Source organism: Montipora capricornis, chromosome 8 (assembly GCF_036669925.1).
Source record: "Montipora capricornis isolate CH-2021 chromosome 8, ASM3666992v2, whole genome shotgun sequence".
Lineage (NCBI taxonomy): Eukaryota > Metazoa > Cnidaria > Anthozoa > Scleractinia > Acroporidae > Montipora > Montipora capricornis.
The window spans coordinates 3,613,773-3,632,513 of NC_090890.1; the positions used below are offsets into that span (position 1 = coordinate 3,613,773).

Here is an 18,741-nt window from a genome sequence, read left to right on the forward strand (position 1 = left end):
CCAGCCGTGATTTAAGGAGTGAGCGCTGGCTCATTTCCCGAAACAGCGTCTGGTAATCGAGCCTAAGAGATCCTGGGAACGAGGTGATTGTTATGTTGAGTTCACTCCGTTCAGTCTCAACATTACAACATTACAACATAGTAAGGGAACGAAGAACTGTACTATACACTTACCGGTAATCGAACTCGAACCCTTCAGATTTCACCGCTATTCTACAATGACGAACATGCTCAACCCACTGCAATTCTTTTTATTTATTACTTTTGTATAATAAGTCGATTGATATCCATGTATAAGAACCAAAGCTATGCCTAAGCTGACCCTAATTTTTCTCTAGGCTTAATTTTGGCTCCCAAAAAGTTTCTTCAATTCATCTGAGTTGGTATTCACATTGTAGGTAAAATGAGGATCACCAATTTAACCCTGGTAAAAACGGATTCAACCTGAGAACGGATTTTACCGGCAACATATTTGTCATCGAGGATTATTCTTAAATAAGAGCATTACAGAAAGACACCAATGTCGATAAATATGTAGAGACTACCAAATTCGGAGGAGTCCACATTGATCTTCATCTCACATGCAAATTTAAACTCGTGTGAGTGTGAGTGTTAGCTGCTACAAGATTAGTCTGAGGCGAAATCTTAGCTTTGCTTATAAAGTTCGGAAAGAGTAGAGCGTCTTCGTTCAATAAGGGTACATTTACAAATGCATGGTCGTCAGAAATAACAAATTATTGTTAAATTGTTTTACTAACTTTTTTGGTGTCTCACGTTCTTCGAATTTCTATTAATCGTTCTAGATTGAAATTGCAATGCCTCTGTTCTTCGATTTACAATCAACAGTACTTTATATATAGGTTTTCTGTGCGGACTATCATCCTTGAGTTGCGAGATTGGAAGTTATTTAGAAAACATAAAAAAGAGAAAAAAAACACACGAGAAACACAAACGGCTTCAAAAAAGGCTCACACATTGCCACCGTGGCGTGGTTCATGCTTGACTTGGGAAATTTCCGCATAAGAAAAAATTGGAATGCTGGCACACTGCACAGTGAAGCAGATAATAGCTCAAAAACAATAACGCAGACAATACTCGATTATGTCATACCCTAAAATAACAATGTCCATTGAATTCAATCGGGAGAAAGTGATAGCTCGTCATAGGCCATTAACTCGCTCCCATCAGTCAATGAGACTGATGCGCATTTATTTCTATTTTTCTTTACGTTTGATTTGTACACGGTGAAATAAACATGAAATGTAATTTAATCAAATAATCAAAACGGCCTGTCGTTTTTTTTTTTTCACGCTACGTTTCTTTTTCGCCGATGATTTTTCTACACTTCATTCATTGCTTTTCTTTTCTCGCTAGCGTACCATGGCTCAAGTGGTTTTTCGAAACCTAATCCGACGGTACATGTGCGCGTTTGCAATTAAAAAAAAATATAGAAGTAGAGCAAGACAACGAAGTTAAAGACAGTGTCCTTAAATCCCCTTTACACACGCTCAAACTTCAACTTGGTATGGCACTCCAAAATCGTGGCAAGGTACCACACCTCCATAGATGTGCTCGGTAATTTCTTGATAGGCAGTTAACCAAATTTAAGTTTAATAAATTGCCAATATGAAAGAGTCAATTGATTAGTATATGAATAATCTTCTCTAAATGCGTCCTCCAAAGGAGCCAAGAGTTCGTCGTCAAACACCTTGGTGAATCCTTTAGTCCCCACTGCCAGAAAACAAAAGAAGTAGTTGCGTCTTTGTTTGTATAAGAATTGTTTAAGTTATCACGCAAGGTCCCACCATATACTTGTATTGCACCTGGAGTGTTTCCTGTAATAATAATAATAAAACTGTTTTATTTAAATGGCAAAATACTCGCCGTGATTAAGGAAAAGACAAAAAAGGAATTTCCGTCAGTCTTTTTTAGGGAAGTGTTGAAAGTAGTCAACCTTTTCTTGCATTCTACTTATTTATAGAGCGGTAACGGCTACACATCTCGTACCTTTTAGTCTTCTCAGTCCCTCTCATCGTGTTCTTGGGGAACCTTTTTAGATCCCCTCTCAGGTTCTTCTGTGGCAGCCTGTCTCACTGCTAGAATATACAATACAGCGATAGTTCCACTTATCATTGCACCAAAAAACGCACCCAGGAAAAATACCCTTGAAGGTGACATCTTATAGATTGAATCACAACTTGCTGTGAATCGCAGATTACAGTTTGGTTATCCACAATCTTGAAACGTCTCTGTGCAGACCAGATGGCCTAATGTAACCGGCTTTCGGTTTGATAATCCACGTCAAAATCTTCAAACGTCTTCTCAGACCAGCCACTTCAAATGGAGTCCGTTTCGTTTGTTATAAGTAATTAAGCCAATATGACTGACTACAAAAGGTGAGGATGAAAGGCGCAACTTTGTCTAATTGACAAGGCACAGTTGATTGTTTTCAGACAAAAGTTAAAAATGCCCCCACACCGCAAAAACCCAAGCATGTTCACTTGGTCAGTCAACCAGGTTCAGGTCTTTATCCAACTATGCGCGGCTTGTCTTTGATGACATAAATCTTGTCCTTGTCGGGAAAGGATCGTGCGTCAATGATAATATTGTTTTGAAGATCAGTCTCGTTTGCTGCGACGATTCAGAATGCATTCATTCTTCATGTTTTACTCCCTTGTAGCCCGGGGTGACTGGATGCATGTTCCAGCCTCCTTTATAACCAAGCATTTTAAACAAATGATCGACGAAAGTACTCTTTTCCATTAAGTTTTATGTAAATTCACTAAATTGCTGTTAACGTAAATGAACGGCATACAATCAACAAGAGTTTCATGGTTCTGTCCTGTATCGCTCACCCCCTCCCCTCCCCTCCCCCACAGAAAAAGACCCTTTCTCCAGGATTTGTTTGTTTACGGTAAATTCGTGGCCGGAAGTGTTAAGTAAATTCCAAATATTGAAGTTCTAATTACTCGGCATGTATTATGATTTCCTCCCTTTTGAAGCGCAGGAGTCTGTGATCATCTCCCAGAAATAAATTTCTTGTGATTATTCGTGTTGCTCTTTCCCTTTTTTGGACAAGGCAAACGTAATACTATACGTACTTGACTCAGAATGACAATTTAGACAACAAGCCGATAACGATAGAAAAATGTCCATTTAGTATACTCCAATTTGCTTTACTTTATTCATATTTGTTCTTCTCCAGAGCGTCCTCTTCAAACGCGTGACGATTTAGCTAAGTTAGACTGAACATTTCCACGATTTTTTGGGGGCCACTAATTTACAGCCTCTTTATTACACGGGGAATAATTCATTAAATTATCGCCTGTGATCCTATTATATAACTCTTAGCTTGATAACAGATGTGCACACGGACTCTCAGGGCAGGTGAAATGACAGTTTTCTCGTGCTAACGTGTTAGCGTTAACCTAGCCTCACGGGTGGAAATCTTGCGAAGATTCAGCTCTTTGGCCATTTGATTAATTAGGTGTTCCCATTGTTAATAGGCCTTATTCACGATAGCCGCCATGTTGGTTTTCATATTGTCATGCAAATTAGCCATGCGTTATGCAGGGGGGCAAACAATGAAAAAAAAAAAAAAAGGAAATTGCGGAAAATCGGCTCAACGAAATATTGAAATAACATTGCAAAAAGTCCATTTTAGTATTTAGAATTAAGTACCTTTTATAATTTTTTTTTATCTTTTGATTGCCTTTGACATTTTGACTTTCTACTTCGTTATCTGCTCATTTTTCACTAAAAAAACGTCGAAGTAACTTATGTAATGATTGTATTTTTACTGCTTAGGTGATAAACATTCAATGAACGTGAAACAAATCATCTGTGTGGCTAAGGTGTTCGTTATAACCTCTCGAACTTGTGTTGTTTGCCCCCTAAGAAGTGTGTAGCTAATTTGCATGATAATAGCAAATCCAACATGGCGGCCATCGTGAATAAGGTCTATTACGCAAACGGATTTCCCAATCCAGTGGCTTTAACGGGCGATTGAAACTTCGGTTACGCGTCATCGAAGCCGACCGATCGCAAGCCAGAGAGCAAAATGTAGCCATTCGTAAAGGCCTTTGTATTATATTATAACCAGTTGATTGAATAGTTATTTGATTCGCAAACTTCAAAATGAGCAAAGAATACACTTCACAATTCATTGTATAATTCCATTACCCAAAAATAATAGGCAGCCTTTAAATATAAGGAAAGGTTACGTTTATACAAACGTTGGCCGTGTAGCACTTATATTTTAAACAGAGTTAACTGAAAAACTCTGACCTTGTGTGACGCTCACATGGTTCATATGGGATAGAAATCTAGCACTTCACATTACCATCTATTCAGTTAGCCTTTAAATATCACCGTAGTTTTAAAGTTGGACTCGGCCATTTGACCGCGTTCCTCTTAAGGCCAGCAACTCTCTTGTCGTCCATTTTAGCCTTTGTCATTCCTGCTAGCTTGTCATTTTATAAAATAATGGAAACTAACTTTCAAGGGCATCACACATATTTTCAGTCGCCGTTGTACGCGATGGTGTCTCCCAGAGGACAGCCTATTTCAAGCAACAGCGGCTTGCGTTTCCCCGATTCCTGCTGCAGTGTGCTATCTTCCGTATCATTCGTTCACTGGCCGTCCATACGAAGTTTCCTGCGTTTACCACACAACTTCGTACGTGGATCTTGAACTTCAACTCGCTGCATTTCAAGGTAAGAGCATTAAACTGAACGATGATTTCCTTTGCTTCACTTAAATTGCCTTTAGAGTCTCCATCAGGGTATTTCGCTATCAAAGTCATCTTTAATGGAAGTTAACTGTATCATTAAGCAATTACTTCTTACGCTGGAAGTCTCATGAACTAATTTCTTTTGACATTTTTAGAGCTGATAACGTATTTTCAAGGACTCAAAAAGATAGCGTTAACAATTACAACAGTTGTCACTGTTCAATTGGATTTGACACGATCAAAACCTTGAGAAAAAAGGTAATGATTTTCTTTTGAGAGAAGTCCATTCTTGCCTGTAATCAACGTTTATTGTTTGATACAAACACCTAATCCATGCTTTCAGCATTGTGTTGGCTCTTGCTGTTTTCAACTTCAAAGCCTACCAAGCGAGTTTAATTCATTTTTCCTATTTTCCTTTTAATTGAAAATTCTTAATCATATGAACCGAGACAAAATACCAAATGTTACTCTCTCACCCACACTGGTTCCTCTCTTTATAAAAGTATTCCAGAACCACCCAGACTGAAAAGGTGTTTCAAATTCTAAGCTTGTGAAGTCAATTTTTTTCTGGATGGATTTCAAAAAACAAAATTGATGTTAAAACAGAACATGGTATTTCTTCCGCAGAGGCCGACAAATTTTGTTACATGTCAATGTATTTGCTCCCAAACAAGGAATAGACAGTAACCAATTATTTTTTGATACTAAAAAAGGCGAAATAAAAAGAAGGACTTAGACATGGTCTTTTTCAATTTGGCAAAAAATGGCTAAAATCTCCAACCAAATAACGAAATTATCAGTTACTGTTATAATAAGAAATTTAAATACACACAAAAGCAAGTAATTAATTCTTAAGTGCCACTTTTTAAAAGAACTACTTTGAAATAAAGTTCTTTTAAAAAAAAACTAGACGCTTCATAATGTGTACACTGGGTTGCCTGTGGTACGTGCCTGTGGTACGTGTTACACAAAAACAGAAGGCACTGAATTGGGTGGTATTGAACTGCAGCGTTCCAGTTAATTCATTCAAGCGGGGGGTCATTAAGACCATTTGACGGTCACACCCACATGCCGCGCCAGCAGAGGCCCTTCACGTTCACACCTTTAATTATTTTGTAATGTCCTGTCCCATTTTGAGGTCTTTTAGCGTTTTAAGCTTTGGTAATAAATTCAGTTTAAAGATAACAAAACACGCTCTTGAGTAAAATTCACTCGTTTCTTCTTTAAATAAATACTATTAGTCTGCAAAAAACTAACTGCAAATTGCTCTGACGGACGTTTTCCAGCATGTCATGCATGTCTTGCATGTCTTGCAGTTGCACTAAGGAAACGTTTATTGCACACACTGAGAAATGACTGAAGATGTTGTTTCCGCTTCATAATTCCTCTTCTTGTTAGTCTAATCTGATGCCAGGTCAAAACATTGCTTGGCGTTTGCACCAAAAAGTACCGTAAAAGCCCGTAGTTAACAGAAAAAGAAAAGAAAAAACAACCTAGTTTTATAGATGACTCGGAATCAAATTCTCATCGAAAGATTAATAACAATCGATCGTAAAAAGACGAAAATTTTTGCAGTCTCTGACTTTTATGAACTAATGGAAACGACATGATGTTTTGTCAAAAGGGAGAAATTGATCACGTGCTAGGCAACCATAAAGGTGCACGTGATCACCTTGTGTCAACTGAATGAACTACAGGAAAAAATGTTAATCGTTCGTCGTTTTCAGAGTAAAACGTACTTTTTAGCCAAGAAACTTCCGTCTTTGGTTTTTTAATTTTGTTGTAATATTTAACTGAATATTTACATTTCATCTGTCGGGTCAGGAAGCCTTCTTTGTCGGGTTCCTGAGAAACGTATTTATTTTGACTTCGGGGTGAACTATTTACACAATCGCGAGGTTGAGCGGCCATGTAATTGAAAATCTGAACATCTATGAGATACAAAAACAGACTTGCGAATTATCGTAAATCACAATGCTGACAAGCACAAAAGCAGACGAAATGGTTAATAAATATGAAGTTTGTTACTATCTGTATGTTTTTGTGTTAGAGTAAAGGGATATATTGTCACGCAAATGATGTAATTTCATGACACTCAAAAATCGCAAAAAGCGTGAGTTTCATGTAAACAATCTTCGCACTAGTAAGTCGTAGCAATAAACTGGATTAACCAGGAAGTTAAAGAAATATTGTTGGCTTCCCAAATAAAGTTCACCTTACACTATAATGACAAATCAGATATTTTTCTGAGGTTAAAACCTTGGCTACCTGTCAATAATTTGTCAGAGAAATAAAATTCCTGTCTCCTCGCGTATCACATTTCAACGCACGAATGCAAATTTATTAAACGCAAGGGGTGCCTATAAAAGGAAATCTTCCTAAGGAAGATTTTGATAAGTGGTTCAACTTGGCGGTCGCCATTTTGAATGCTCCCACGCGTGGAGAGAGCAAATGAAGACAGCTCAATATATGGCGCTTTACCATTGGTTAAAATAAACAATTCTTATATAGAAAAGCTTATTCTATTGGTTATCGACCAAAGACCTATCCAACATAACCAACGCGAGTGCTACGCGAACAATACGTGGTACGGTCGCTCGCAGCGATACAGTCAAAGATATCTTTTCACATCAACGAAAATGTTTCGTGTTCAAGTGAGTTCATTTGTTAAATATTCTTTCCTAATGCTCTTGGCTTCTGTAAAAGAAATGGTGTTATACGTATTAACACTAGGTTACGATCGATGTTCCCGAAAGCGAACTGCCCAGAGTTCAAGCCGTCATGACAGCTCGATTGCCACAGAATTGGCAATATATAAGCCACAGACGCGTTCCTCAGCGAGCAGGTTAGTTTCTCCAGAGATCACATTATTATGTAAATTTATCGCAACTCTGATTTTCTGTACAGTATGCTTTAGTTGTCAGTTTTATTCTCAATGAAATCCTCCCGAACAAAGGTTTCCAGTTGCTTTCATCACTGATCAACTGCATCTTTTGAACTCGGCTAATTTTCGGTGTGTGACATTTGAAGACTGCAGACTAACCCTACATGTAAATCACAATTATTGAAAGCTAACCGTTTTAAAATGGGTTTTTAGACTTAAATCATGTTTATCAGCGTTATTTGAACTGGGTGCTTAGACTGAAATAATGTTTATCTGTGCTATTTGTAGGCAGTCTGCACATGTCAGACACCGGCTAATTTACGCAGTGGTAGTTTGAGCTTTGCAATTATTTTGTTTCTTTGCACTGGCGAAGTTTTTGGTTTGATAATAAGAGGCGTAATGAAGGAGATATCGAAAATGTAATTTGCGGTAGTTGAAATTATGACACAAAGAGTTGATAATCTTGCCGATTTCTTGGCATTGCTACATGTTTACCTCTACGTTAGGCAATTAAGTGATCTTCGATTGCCTTAGATTCGTTTCATTGTTTCCCACGCGTCCCCTGTTGCCGAAAAGCTTACGAAAAGTACAGTACCAAACATGTTTATCTTGTGGCGTTATATATTTTTTTTGAGAGAGAGAAAGTGGTGATTGAAATGCATTTTCACTAATTTATTGCTGTGGTGGTATTTTGACATAATGCTGCTGTGTTTTAGGTGTTGCATCAAGACAGGAAAAAACAAAAAGGACTGCTGATGTGGAACCACCTCTGGTGGCCACTGCTTCAGCGACACTGTCAGCAGAACAGGTGCACATGAGAAATGTGTGGGTAGACAGTGTTTTAGGTGGCTTGGAAGATCACCCTCCATGCCCTCACTGTCTAATGGGTCCTTGCATCACTGTCGGTGAATTGACCCTTATTCAAGGATCCTGTGCACCAGACATTACACACCACACCAAGCGTCACAAAAACTATCGACAGTTTTGGAAAAGTCGGAAAGACAGGGGTTTGTGGCAGCATGAACTTTATATTAATCGAAAGACCTCAGCTGGTCTTAGTGAAATAGAGTTGCGTGAGCTTATGCCCCAGTGTGTCCTTGACGACACCAGGAAACGATACCCCAACCCACCTGGTGTGCCATATATGGGACACAAAAGGGCATAAGTATCCAAAACCCCTGTGAACATGGTAATGTTAACTTACCATAATGAATACCACCATTTCACATTTACATTAAAAAAATTACTATTAATTAATAATCTCCTTATGTTCTGTACTGGTCAATAGCAATTTAAGCAGTTATATAAATATATTATGGATTTGTTTGAATTGTGTTGGTCCATTTACTGGCATATTGCTACTTTATTATCCTTTCCTACTGGACATCTTGTTACTGGAAAAACATTGTCTCAGTGACTTATTTTTTGTCTGCAACTCATTTATAATTGTAGTTGGGAAGCTTCATCGGTGTCTGATAAACATGGAAAATACTTCGCTTGTTACATTTTAGTTCTTGGCAGCTTTTATAAGTATAATACAAAAATTTGGTTTATGAACGGAGTTGATAATGTAAATTGGCCACCGTACAGAGATTCTAAAAGCTTTTTTTTTAGCTTTTAGAATCTCTGTACGGTGGTCAATTTACATTATCAACTCCGTTGATAAACCAAATTTTTGTATACTACTTCCCCACCGACGCAGCACCACAGTTTCTTTAGAAACTACCCCTTCATTCATTTTTATAAGTATAAGTTTGGTTACAGCTTGTATTGAATACAAAATATTTGTTAAACATATCAATTACAACTGATGAAATTCTCTGTAGTATTCTACAGCTGAGGGAAAGAGCTCCTTTTTCAAATTTCTTGAACTTTCTTAGTAATTAACCTTGAAGAAAGTGGTCCACACACGTTCCCTGAAATTAAATTTTTTAGGCTGTAGATTCCGGTGCCCCGTTCTATGATTTGGTCGGCGCACATCTTGAATCACGCTCACAGATGTTGCTTCTCTGTTTACATTTTCATTCTGCAAAGAGATTAAATGAAATAACATACAAATGTTTTTGTGTTTATCAATCCAAACTGCTTCTCTATTGACTCTTTAATTGTGCAAAGAGAAATGAAATAACACACAACTGTTTTTGTATTGATCAATTTAAATTGCACATCCCATTTGTTCAATACTACAAAGGGGCTTTCTACTCACCCAGTCCATAGCTGCCAGTGCCATGCGCATGTTGAAAGTGCGGTCGGCGAAGTGGATTCGCTTTGGACAATAGATGAGGATGGTGTTGTTGAAAGATTCCACCCAGTAGGTGTCACGACACTGGAAATTAAGAAAATTAAAATCACTGGTTAATTATTACAAATACCACCTCCAACTTTGAAAAACCTTTCTCCTTTTTTCAGTCTGATAGAGTAAGAAAAGAAAACATGGTTAATTGCCTGGTAGTAGTCTTCAGCAAGTTTGTACACTTTTGAATCCAAGATGAATTTTCGAAGGGCAGCTATTGCTCGGGGATTTGTAAGGTTCACTTTGCTGCAGTGGTATCCAGGTATTTTGCACTTTGACTCAGGGTCACAGCTGTTGTGATTTGCCTGCAAGCAAACATATTTTGAAGATGTATGTGTTGGTAATAAAATTATTATAGTTAATTGTTATGGTAACATCACAGAAGAACTAACTATTTTTATTATATGACTAGCTCCATGAGTGGGTAAGATGAACCACATCCCATGCTGTGATTGGCTACCCAAGTGGGGGCTTTCTCGCTTGGCCCCACAAGAAAATATACAAGGACAGAGATCATTTTTTGATGTTTTATCCCATATAATAAATCCTTTATTTACCATGCTTGTTCGATCAAGATGGATGGATATTGGCCTCATTCCCTTTATGTGTGTTTATGGACCTTGACGAACATGGCCAATAGACCTTTTCAGCTTGTACATTTTGTTTTCCCAATACAGGTCATGTGATAGTACTCAGAGGTTTGGTCCTTTGTTTTGTTCATTAAAAAGAGTGCATGCAGACATATTCATGCTTGCTTGCACTCTTTTTAATGAGCAAAACAAAGGACCAAACCTCCTGAGTATTACCACATGAATGTTGGGAAAACAAAATGTACAAGCTGAAAAGGTCTATATCCAGCCATCTTGACCTCATGCTTGGTCAGTAAGCCATATATACATACCTGATAGTGATCAAGTACAGTCAAGAGTCTTTTTTTGAGGTCATCTGGACTAGTGCAGTTCTTCATGGAAAAATAAAAGTGCCTTTTCACACTTGCCTCTGCAACAAATTTTTGACATTGAATGAAAATATGAAAGAACTGAGGGACTACAATTGTGTTACCCTGCCATTACTTATTTACCTCTTATGTCTGTTCTATTGTTAACAAGTTCTATCTCTTATTTTTCAAATGTAGTGAATTGCAACCACATACGCTTGTCAGACAGCTCTGCAAACCATCTTTCGCCCTCCCATTTCTGTGCGCCACTACTAATTTCTTTCATAGCTTTTGCCACGCCCTTTGTCCCTGCAAAAAGAAAAGTTGAAGTGATGTTCTGCTTCATACAAATAAAAACCACTCCTTCCATTGGCAAAAAGGTGGTACTTATACCGTGGTGGTCTTAGATGCACTAAGCTCGTAAAAATTTCTTACCATGCCATGTGTCAAAGGAGTTCTGTATGTTCTGTGCAAGAAGCCAGTTTTTAATTTTTGGCACAAAGTCATGTGCAACCTCTACCACATTAAGTCCTGCAATAAAATAAGGTATGATCGATATATTACGCACCTCCATAGACTTTCTTAGCTTTGCATGAAATTTTATTTAAATATTTTTTGTGATTATTAAAATCAACATACTGTTTGTGTATATAATGTGGTATTATTTGGCAAAGTGTTCACATTCAGGCCATTTCTGTAAGTTTTGCTTCCAAGGAACTCATGAGTGTGATATGATAACAGGTACACAGTGATGCTTGTCATATCACTTTCAGTGGTAATTGAGCATGAGGAAAGGAAAATACACCAGAATACCTTTGGCTTGAACAGCTGGTAAAATTTTCCTTATTGCCTCAAATTCATGGGTTTGGGAGCTGTGAAACTCTTCCTTCGTGACAGTTTGCACAGCTACAACATGGTGGGTTCTGTCCAAAAGACATATTGTAATATTAACGAGAATTTGTGACAAGACAAAACTCAGAGTAAGGTAAACCAATCTGACTTTTACAAATTCGCATGTTTTCCTGCACAAAACTTACGTGCACATGTCTTTACTTACTCATAAGATATCATGGCCACTGTAGAGTGGTATGCATTTGATGTCGAGTCATGTCGGCAGTCAGTTATGACAGTCTACAAACCAGAGAAATTATGTATTAATTTAAGTGAAAGGTCTCTAATTCCCTAGCATGATTTAGATTTAAGAGACTGTGATTATAAGCAGGTGAATTTATGGCTAGATTAACTTACAGCCCCATTCTTTTCAATGTAAGCATCTGTGTTCTGGACCTCCTGTATCCTTTCTCTCATTGAAGAGTCTGCAGCTTTGTTTACAATATCAATATAGCCCATGTTGTCATAAACTATAAACAATAATAATTATAATTATCGAGGGTGGATGAAGACAAGTAATATGATACAACTTCTGAATCATGCATTGAAGATACCTTGTATCACCTTACCATTATCAATATACTTATCACCAAGACTGCCAATTGCAAAAACCTGGTATTGGCTTTCAAGCATGCCAGAACTTGTGAAACCATGAACCATTCTAAAAAGGAGAATCAGATTAGATACTTAGTTGTTTGATATGGGAAAAAAAATCGAATTATTCGGAAGATAGACTGAAAAGTGTATGGGTCTAACCCAGAGTAAAAATACCAAATAAAAACCACAGGTGCTTGGGTCTAGGAGCAGTAATTAGGGCATTCCCCTAGAATAAATCATAGCTGAACAAGCAAGGTTTTTAATCCAAGTAAATGTAACACACACAAGGTTTCAGTACCTGCAGTTAGCGGTATACTTGCTTCCGATTATAGAGGAGCTGGCCCATTTGATCCTGTGGCCACCCTGCTCGCAGCAAAACTCCATTCGGAGAACGTGGCCATCCATATTCATGTGCTCTCCGTCGAAAACGTAAGGACAACCACACATACAACCTCTGGCAGTAGCCTGTAGCAAAGTGATTAGAGATTCATGTCCGCAAACGAAGAAGTTCTCAGAGTCGTGTGCGGGAGATAAAATCTGCATACAAGCAGGTCCTTCTAATTCTCCGGACGGCCACTGACACCCGAAATCCTTTGTTTTTACCTGCCTTTCAGCATAAAGCTGGAAGACAGACTTAGTAGCGTTTGCCCGGACAGCAACATCGCTTTTTTCCGACTTTTCAACGGTCTTTCCCTCGTACCGGTCCATAAGAACTTGCAAAAAGTCTGCATTTGTTCGACCCGATCGCACATTCGCCTTGTTACGTAGTCTCACGAACCGAGCACTGGTAGCTTGCATTTCCTCTTCTTCTCCAAAATTAAACTGAAAGTTTAAGCTGAACTGAGGCTTGCGAGGTTTCTCTTTTCGTTTTTCATTATAAATTTTTTGCTTGTCGTATTTAGCTTTCTTCGCAGAAGGTTCGCTAGCACCCAACATTTTCTCACTCGAACCCGATATTCCTTTGTTTACTCGTAAATCCCTCGTAATTTTTTGAAATTTGCGCCAAAGATTACACCAATTGCAGACGAAATTATATCGGACAGAGAATAACATCCAATGGTAGAGCACAATAGAATAGAGTAGTGATGTTTCACTGGGGAAAACCCGAGGGAGAATTTCAGAAAATGGAGAGTTTCGAACTGTGTATTTGGCGCGCGATCGCGAATTACTTGGGCTCCTTACAACAAAATACGAGGAATATCTTGTACACAAAATAGAAAATACAAGAAGACAACTTGCTTTTGAAGGTTCGTTTATTATTTACCTGTCACATTTGAATTTAGCAATAGATGGCACTGAAGTAGACATCGCCACTCAACGGACGTGCGCCCGCCATGTTGGATTTATGCTTTATCAATTTGATTGAACTGGGGGGGACCATTTATACGGAACCCCCGCGTTTAACTCATTTTCACAGCGTCCCGATTGCCGCGAAATTGTTCTTCTTTCAAATATTAACAAAAATATTATTTCTCGTCAAGCGTTGCATCTTTTATGTTCAAATAACCGCTAAAAATAAAGATTTTTAACGATCTATCCGTATTCCGTAGATATTTTTTCATAATTTAATATTCTGTCAAAATTTGCACAACAATCAAAACAAAAATAGCAACGCACGCCACAAATTTAGTCGCATTTACCTCTTTGTCGAATTCTCATGCTTAACACAGGAATTTTTAGTTATTGTGAAAATTTTTCGCCATTCGTTAGCAATCACCATATCAAATTTCAGAGAAATTGACCGGTCCGCGAATATTTTAGGAGTTTTTTTCAATGGGATGTCAAAAGGCCAAGTGGACGTTATCCATAATCGGGAAAGTTCGGGCGATCAAGTTGCGCGTGTGACCCGTTATAAATATCTTTTCACAAAATGTTCCCGAATCGTCAAATATCACCACACAAGACAAGAACATCATTCTAAAAGCTTATTTTACGCAAAAAGTAGGTTCTGGAGGTAATTCTGAGAGTGGAAATCAAGTTTACGGTAGACGATAAATACAACCTTACGAGGCATAGTATATTTAATTAAGTTAACACAACAGAAATACGCTAACCTCATTTTGACACGAAAATGCTTTACTATTGCCATAAAAACTATTCATTCAAGCTCGCATATTACAAAACATGATGAATTCATAAGGCACCGTTTCCAGCGAAATATTTTTTGAAACAAACAACATATTGGCTATTAGAGGCAAAAACCCCTTCCTATTTCATTCCCTGCGCGAAGACAAGAAACTCAATCGTGCCAAATTACCATACGTAATTGCAACAAAATAAATTTCAGGCTCTAACCCTTTCCATGAAGAACCTTTGCCTTGAATAATGAAGCAAAAAATAGACGAAAAGCTTTCTTTCAAATAATTCTTGGCTGTCACATTTCCAATTATTTTTTTTAACTGAAGACTGTGCAGATACAAATAACCAGACAACAGAGATCACAGATCCTCTTAATTAAAGTGCCCCTGTGATAAAAAAAAACACTTCCTTTTTTCGTTCAGATTTTGAAAGTGTGTTTGCTTAACACCTGACTGGCAAAAATTTTGAGCTTTGATTTTTATCCAAAGGCCGTTTACTTTGAGTGTAAGTTTTGGATTTCACGGTCCGGCATTACTCACGTTCAAAACTGACCGATTGGACCTCAGACGGTTGGATCCAGGGAAAAGTGACGTCAGAGGCTCACTAGCTTAAAATTTCAGCGTGTGAACACAGCTTATTATATATGCAAAGCGTGAGTTTAAAAGTCTGAAAGCCCAAAACCCCCGAGCTGCATATTAATTCTGCGGCGTACACACGTTTTGCATTCTTAAACTAGTGAGCCTTTGACGTCATTTTCTCCTCGATCCAGCTCTCTCAAGAACATAATGTTAGTAATGGCGGACCATCAAATAGGAAAATTACAGTTAAAATAAAGAGGTGTCTTTTTGAAATCAAGGCTTAAAACGTGGGTCACTTAGCGTTTTGTTAACGTAGTTTTGAAATCCAAAGAAAAATATGAATTGATTTTTTGGTCACAGGGGCACTTTAAGGTGTTCGATTCCTTCTCTGTCTTTGTTGAACCCATAAGTTACCAGAGAATTTTCCATTTGGTTTCAGTGTTCTACATAACAGCACACTTAGTAAAATATTATTAGAAATACAGCTCACTTTGATTTCGGCGATAGTTGTTGTCGAAGTCCATTACTCCTCGCTTTTAAGATTCCAGACATTTACTTTTCGCCGCCTGTCTTATTTATCCAATTAACGTTTCATTCTTGAGCTCCATAAGGGTGTATTTTGTTTAAAGATGCACTAAAACGCCATGCGCGTTACAAAGACTTTCGACGTCATTGCAGGTTAATTAAATGTCCTACTGTGTGCACCAGGGAAATCTACGCATTACCCCTGCCCCATCAAACCTAACAAAATACGCACAGAAGACTCTATGCACAAAGACACCACTTAGCAGGGGAGTGACCGGCAAGACTTTTCATGACACGGAAAAAAATTAAAATTAAAAAAAACAACATATATTACCCATTTTCCGACTAGGATATTGCCATACTGGCAACCCAGTAATTAAAAAACCGAGAAGAATTACGCATTTTCCGACTGGGATTGCCATACTGGCAACACAGTAAAAATAAAAAAAAAACGAGAAATGAAACGCAGATTCCGACTGGGTTTGACAAACCGGTAATGAAACCACATGTTGCAGTTAAAGTTGATTGACTGTATGTGTATGTTCCAGGTTTGGTTCCAGAACCGACGCGGGAAATGGCGAAAGCGTGAAAAAGCCAAAGATGGAGAGGATGGCGAGAAGGATTCGGAAAATAACGACGAAACAAACTTGACTGGGAGAGAGAAAACGGTAGAGGTGAAAACCGGAGCAGAAGAGAAAACTAGCGACCACACAGATTACGAGTGAAGAGAGCAGCAGCCTACATCGAGAGTCGTGTTGCCGCACGAGATGAAGACAAATCAGAGCAAGAACGCAAAGGAATAATGCTACGGGTCAAAGAGGAACTTCCAGAGAAGTGCACTGGACGGTTTAGGTGATGTGGCCACGAAGGCTTCAATGAAGACCAAAGATTATGAAATTTGGACTATTTTGAGAAAATAAGAACCTCGACTATTGCAGCACTTCGACAGAGAGCTAAGGAACACGAAGTTTTAATGACTTCGCAAAATTCTGCGATGTAGAGGGAACGAAAACCACATTTTTAGTGCGTGCCGTCATTTTGAAGATTTTACATAAGTAGTGATCCTTTTATTTCATCGCTAGGTTGTAATTATTAGATGTAGGTTACAATTGTAAATAACATTTACTATGTGCATGCCGTCCGTCGGGAACTGAACAGGTTGCATTAGAACTTTCGAGTACTAATGACTAACCCTGATGCTGTAAAACCTAGACAGTTCAAAGAACATCATCAAGAACTTGTACAAACTGTCACGGTGCTTTGATTTGTGACAGAATGGCTAGGCAAATGTTGACTTATCCTGACAACCTGAGTACTTGCGACAAACGCAAACGGACGCGCAAATGGAAATCTTCTTCTTTGGCGCGCATCGAGAGTGTGACTCGATACTGAAACACGACCCTGAAACTATCCGGCTCAGTTGCGAGAAAAATCTAATTCGTTGCTCAAAGCACCGCTTGTTTACCGTCAGATATTCTTGTAAGTGTCAATAATAAAAAGACACTAGAAGACTACGAATACCATGAGTTGCAATTGCGAGAATAACTTTGAAGAGATATTTCCTTGGCTGTAAAGATAACTGTCGATAAAAATTCAGTGGCTCCTTAAACATCGATAACGAAACGTCCTATCTTAACGAAAACTGATTCAGATATCTTTAACTGTGATTATTTCTTATAATTGAAGAAATTTACTTTATCTTAATCTAATTAAACAAATGTTAGATCATATTAACAAATTAATAACATCGGTGAAATTCTACAAAAAGCCTAGTAACAGTGTAAGATATTGAATATCCATATTAACTTTGACTCAATAAAGATACAAAATTTGACAAATTTCAATGCAAGTCTATAACAGAATTGCGCTATCAAGTCTATAGATATAATTTTTAACACAGGGAAAACTCAAAATTACAAAAAAAAATTACTTTGATTTCTAATCAACATATTGAATTTTTAACCCACGAAGGAAATAAATCTGCTCTAAACGAAAAAAGAATGTTTTGTTAGTTATTCGACCTTTATCACTGGATTATGCTAATGTTTGCCGTAGCTGGTTATTTCCCTGGAAAATCGCCTTCAAATTTTTCCTGCATTTCACACCTGGGTCAACGAAACTCTAAAAACATTCATCGGCTAGTATTTACTCGCTTTCAAAGAGGGCACTCGGTATCAAATTTGTCGAGTAATTTTACATGTGTATGTTCTGCGTTCATTTACTTTGAACAAGTTTATCATATTACCTGGATATTTAACTCATTACGAACCAAACCCTACCGTGAACGAGGAGAAACGAAAACTGTTACTCCACTTTTCAAACTAGCAGTTATTACCAACGGTTTCTATTAAATTACAGTCGGTCTTAAAACGTGCTCACATGGAGTAAACGTAATTATTTTCGAACCCAGGGTTTTCGCATAATAAAGTGAAGGGCAAGAAAACGCATAACCAACTGGCGAAACGACAGTAACACTGTTCGCTTAATGGGGTTTCTCAAAGAGTTTCAGTTAAACGCAGCTTTAGAGATTTTGTGCACGAATAAATTCTTAGCTACCAAGGTAAAAGATGAAATTACTGTTTTAGCAAGAAATTTGAGCATGAATAAGCCAAACGACAAAAAGTAGGATTGTCTTTGAGCGCGCAGAATTCAATTCCAATTGTAAACGTCCTCTGCGCCCTTCTCTATTCGATTGATGCCTAAAAGTCGACGTTCCCTTTGCCTGTGAAAGGTGAGCTTACTTCTGAGTGGCTCTTAAGTTTACATCTGAGCATGCCCAGAATAGAAACATCGCAAGAGTTTAAGACGCCTTATGTGACGTCAACCATTCTCGTCCCCAGAGCCCTACGCTTCTTTTGGTCACGTGGTCGGCGAAACGAAGAGCTCTGGTCCCAGCCAATACCGGATGTCCGTAAATCTCGGACATCCGGCAAGGCCTGCGCACGTCTTTCACGTTTAAATATTCGTGGGTGAGCGGAGAGACGATATTGGTATAAAGGATGCTTCCTCAGTGGATCAGTTCCAAGAAGCGTTTAAAAGGTTTTGATTTCGCTTGTGGGTTACCAAACAACAAAACAGGATATTGCGATCGAGAATCATCTCGTTGCAGGCGATACCAGGGAACTTAAGCAACGACAACGATGGCGGCAATGAGAATGTCAAAATTTGTGCAAATCACAAAAATCCAAGGTTGTTTATAACGCATCTTGTTGGGACTGCAATGAGT

General features: G+C 38.2%; 1 protein-coding gene and 1 pseudogene across 1 annotated transcript; one reads left to right on the forward strand and one right to left on the reverse strand.

Moving 5' to 3' along the window:
- The first annotated feature begins 4,436 nt into the window (after positions 1 to 4,436).
- LOC138013583 (uncharacterized) overlaps positions 4,437 to 18,741 on the forward strand; it is a 14,602-nt pseudogene continuing 297 nt past the window's right edge.
- On the reverse strand, positions 9,248 to 12,338 carry LOC138059438 (uncharacterized). The gene is made up of 7 exons (XM_068905041.1): positions 12,094 to 12,338; positions 11,903 to 11,976; positions 11,659 to 11,768; positions 11,281 to 11,376; positions 11,062 to 11,154; positions 10,810 to 10,907; positions 9,248 to 10,213 (listed from the first exon to the last, which is right to left on the reverse strand). The coding sequence occupies exons 1-7, from the start codon at positions 12,193 to 12,195 to the stop codon at positions 9,971 to 9,973; spliced, it is 816 nt and encodes a 271-aa protein (XP_068761142.1). The 5' UTR covers positions 12,196 to 12,338; the 3' UTR covers positions 9,248 to 9,970.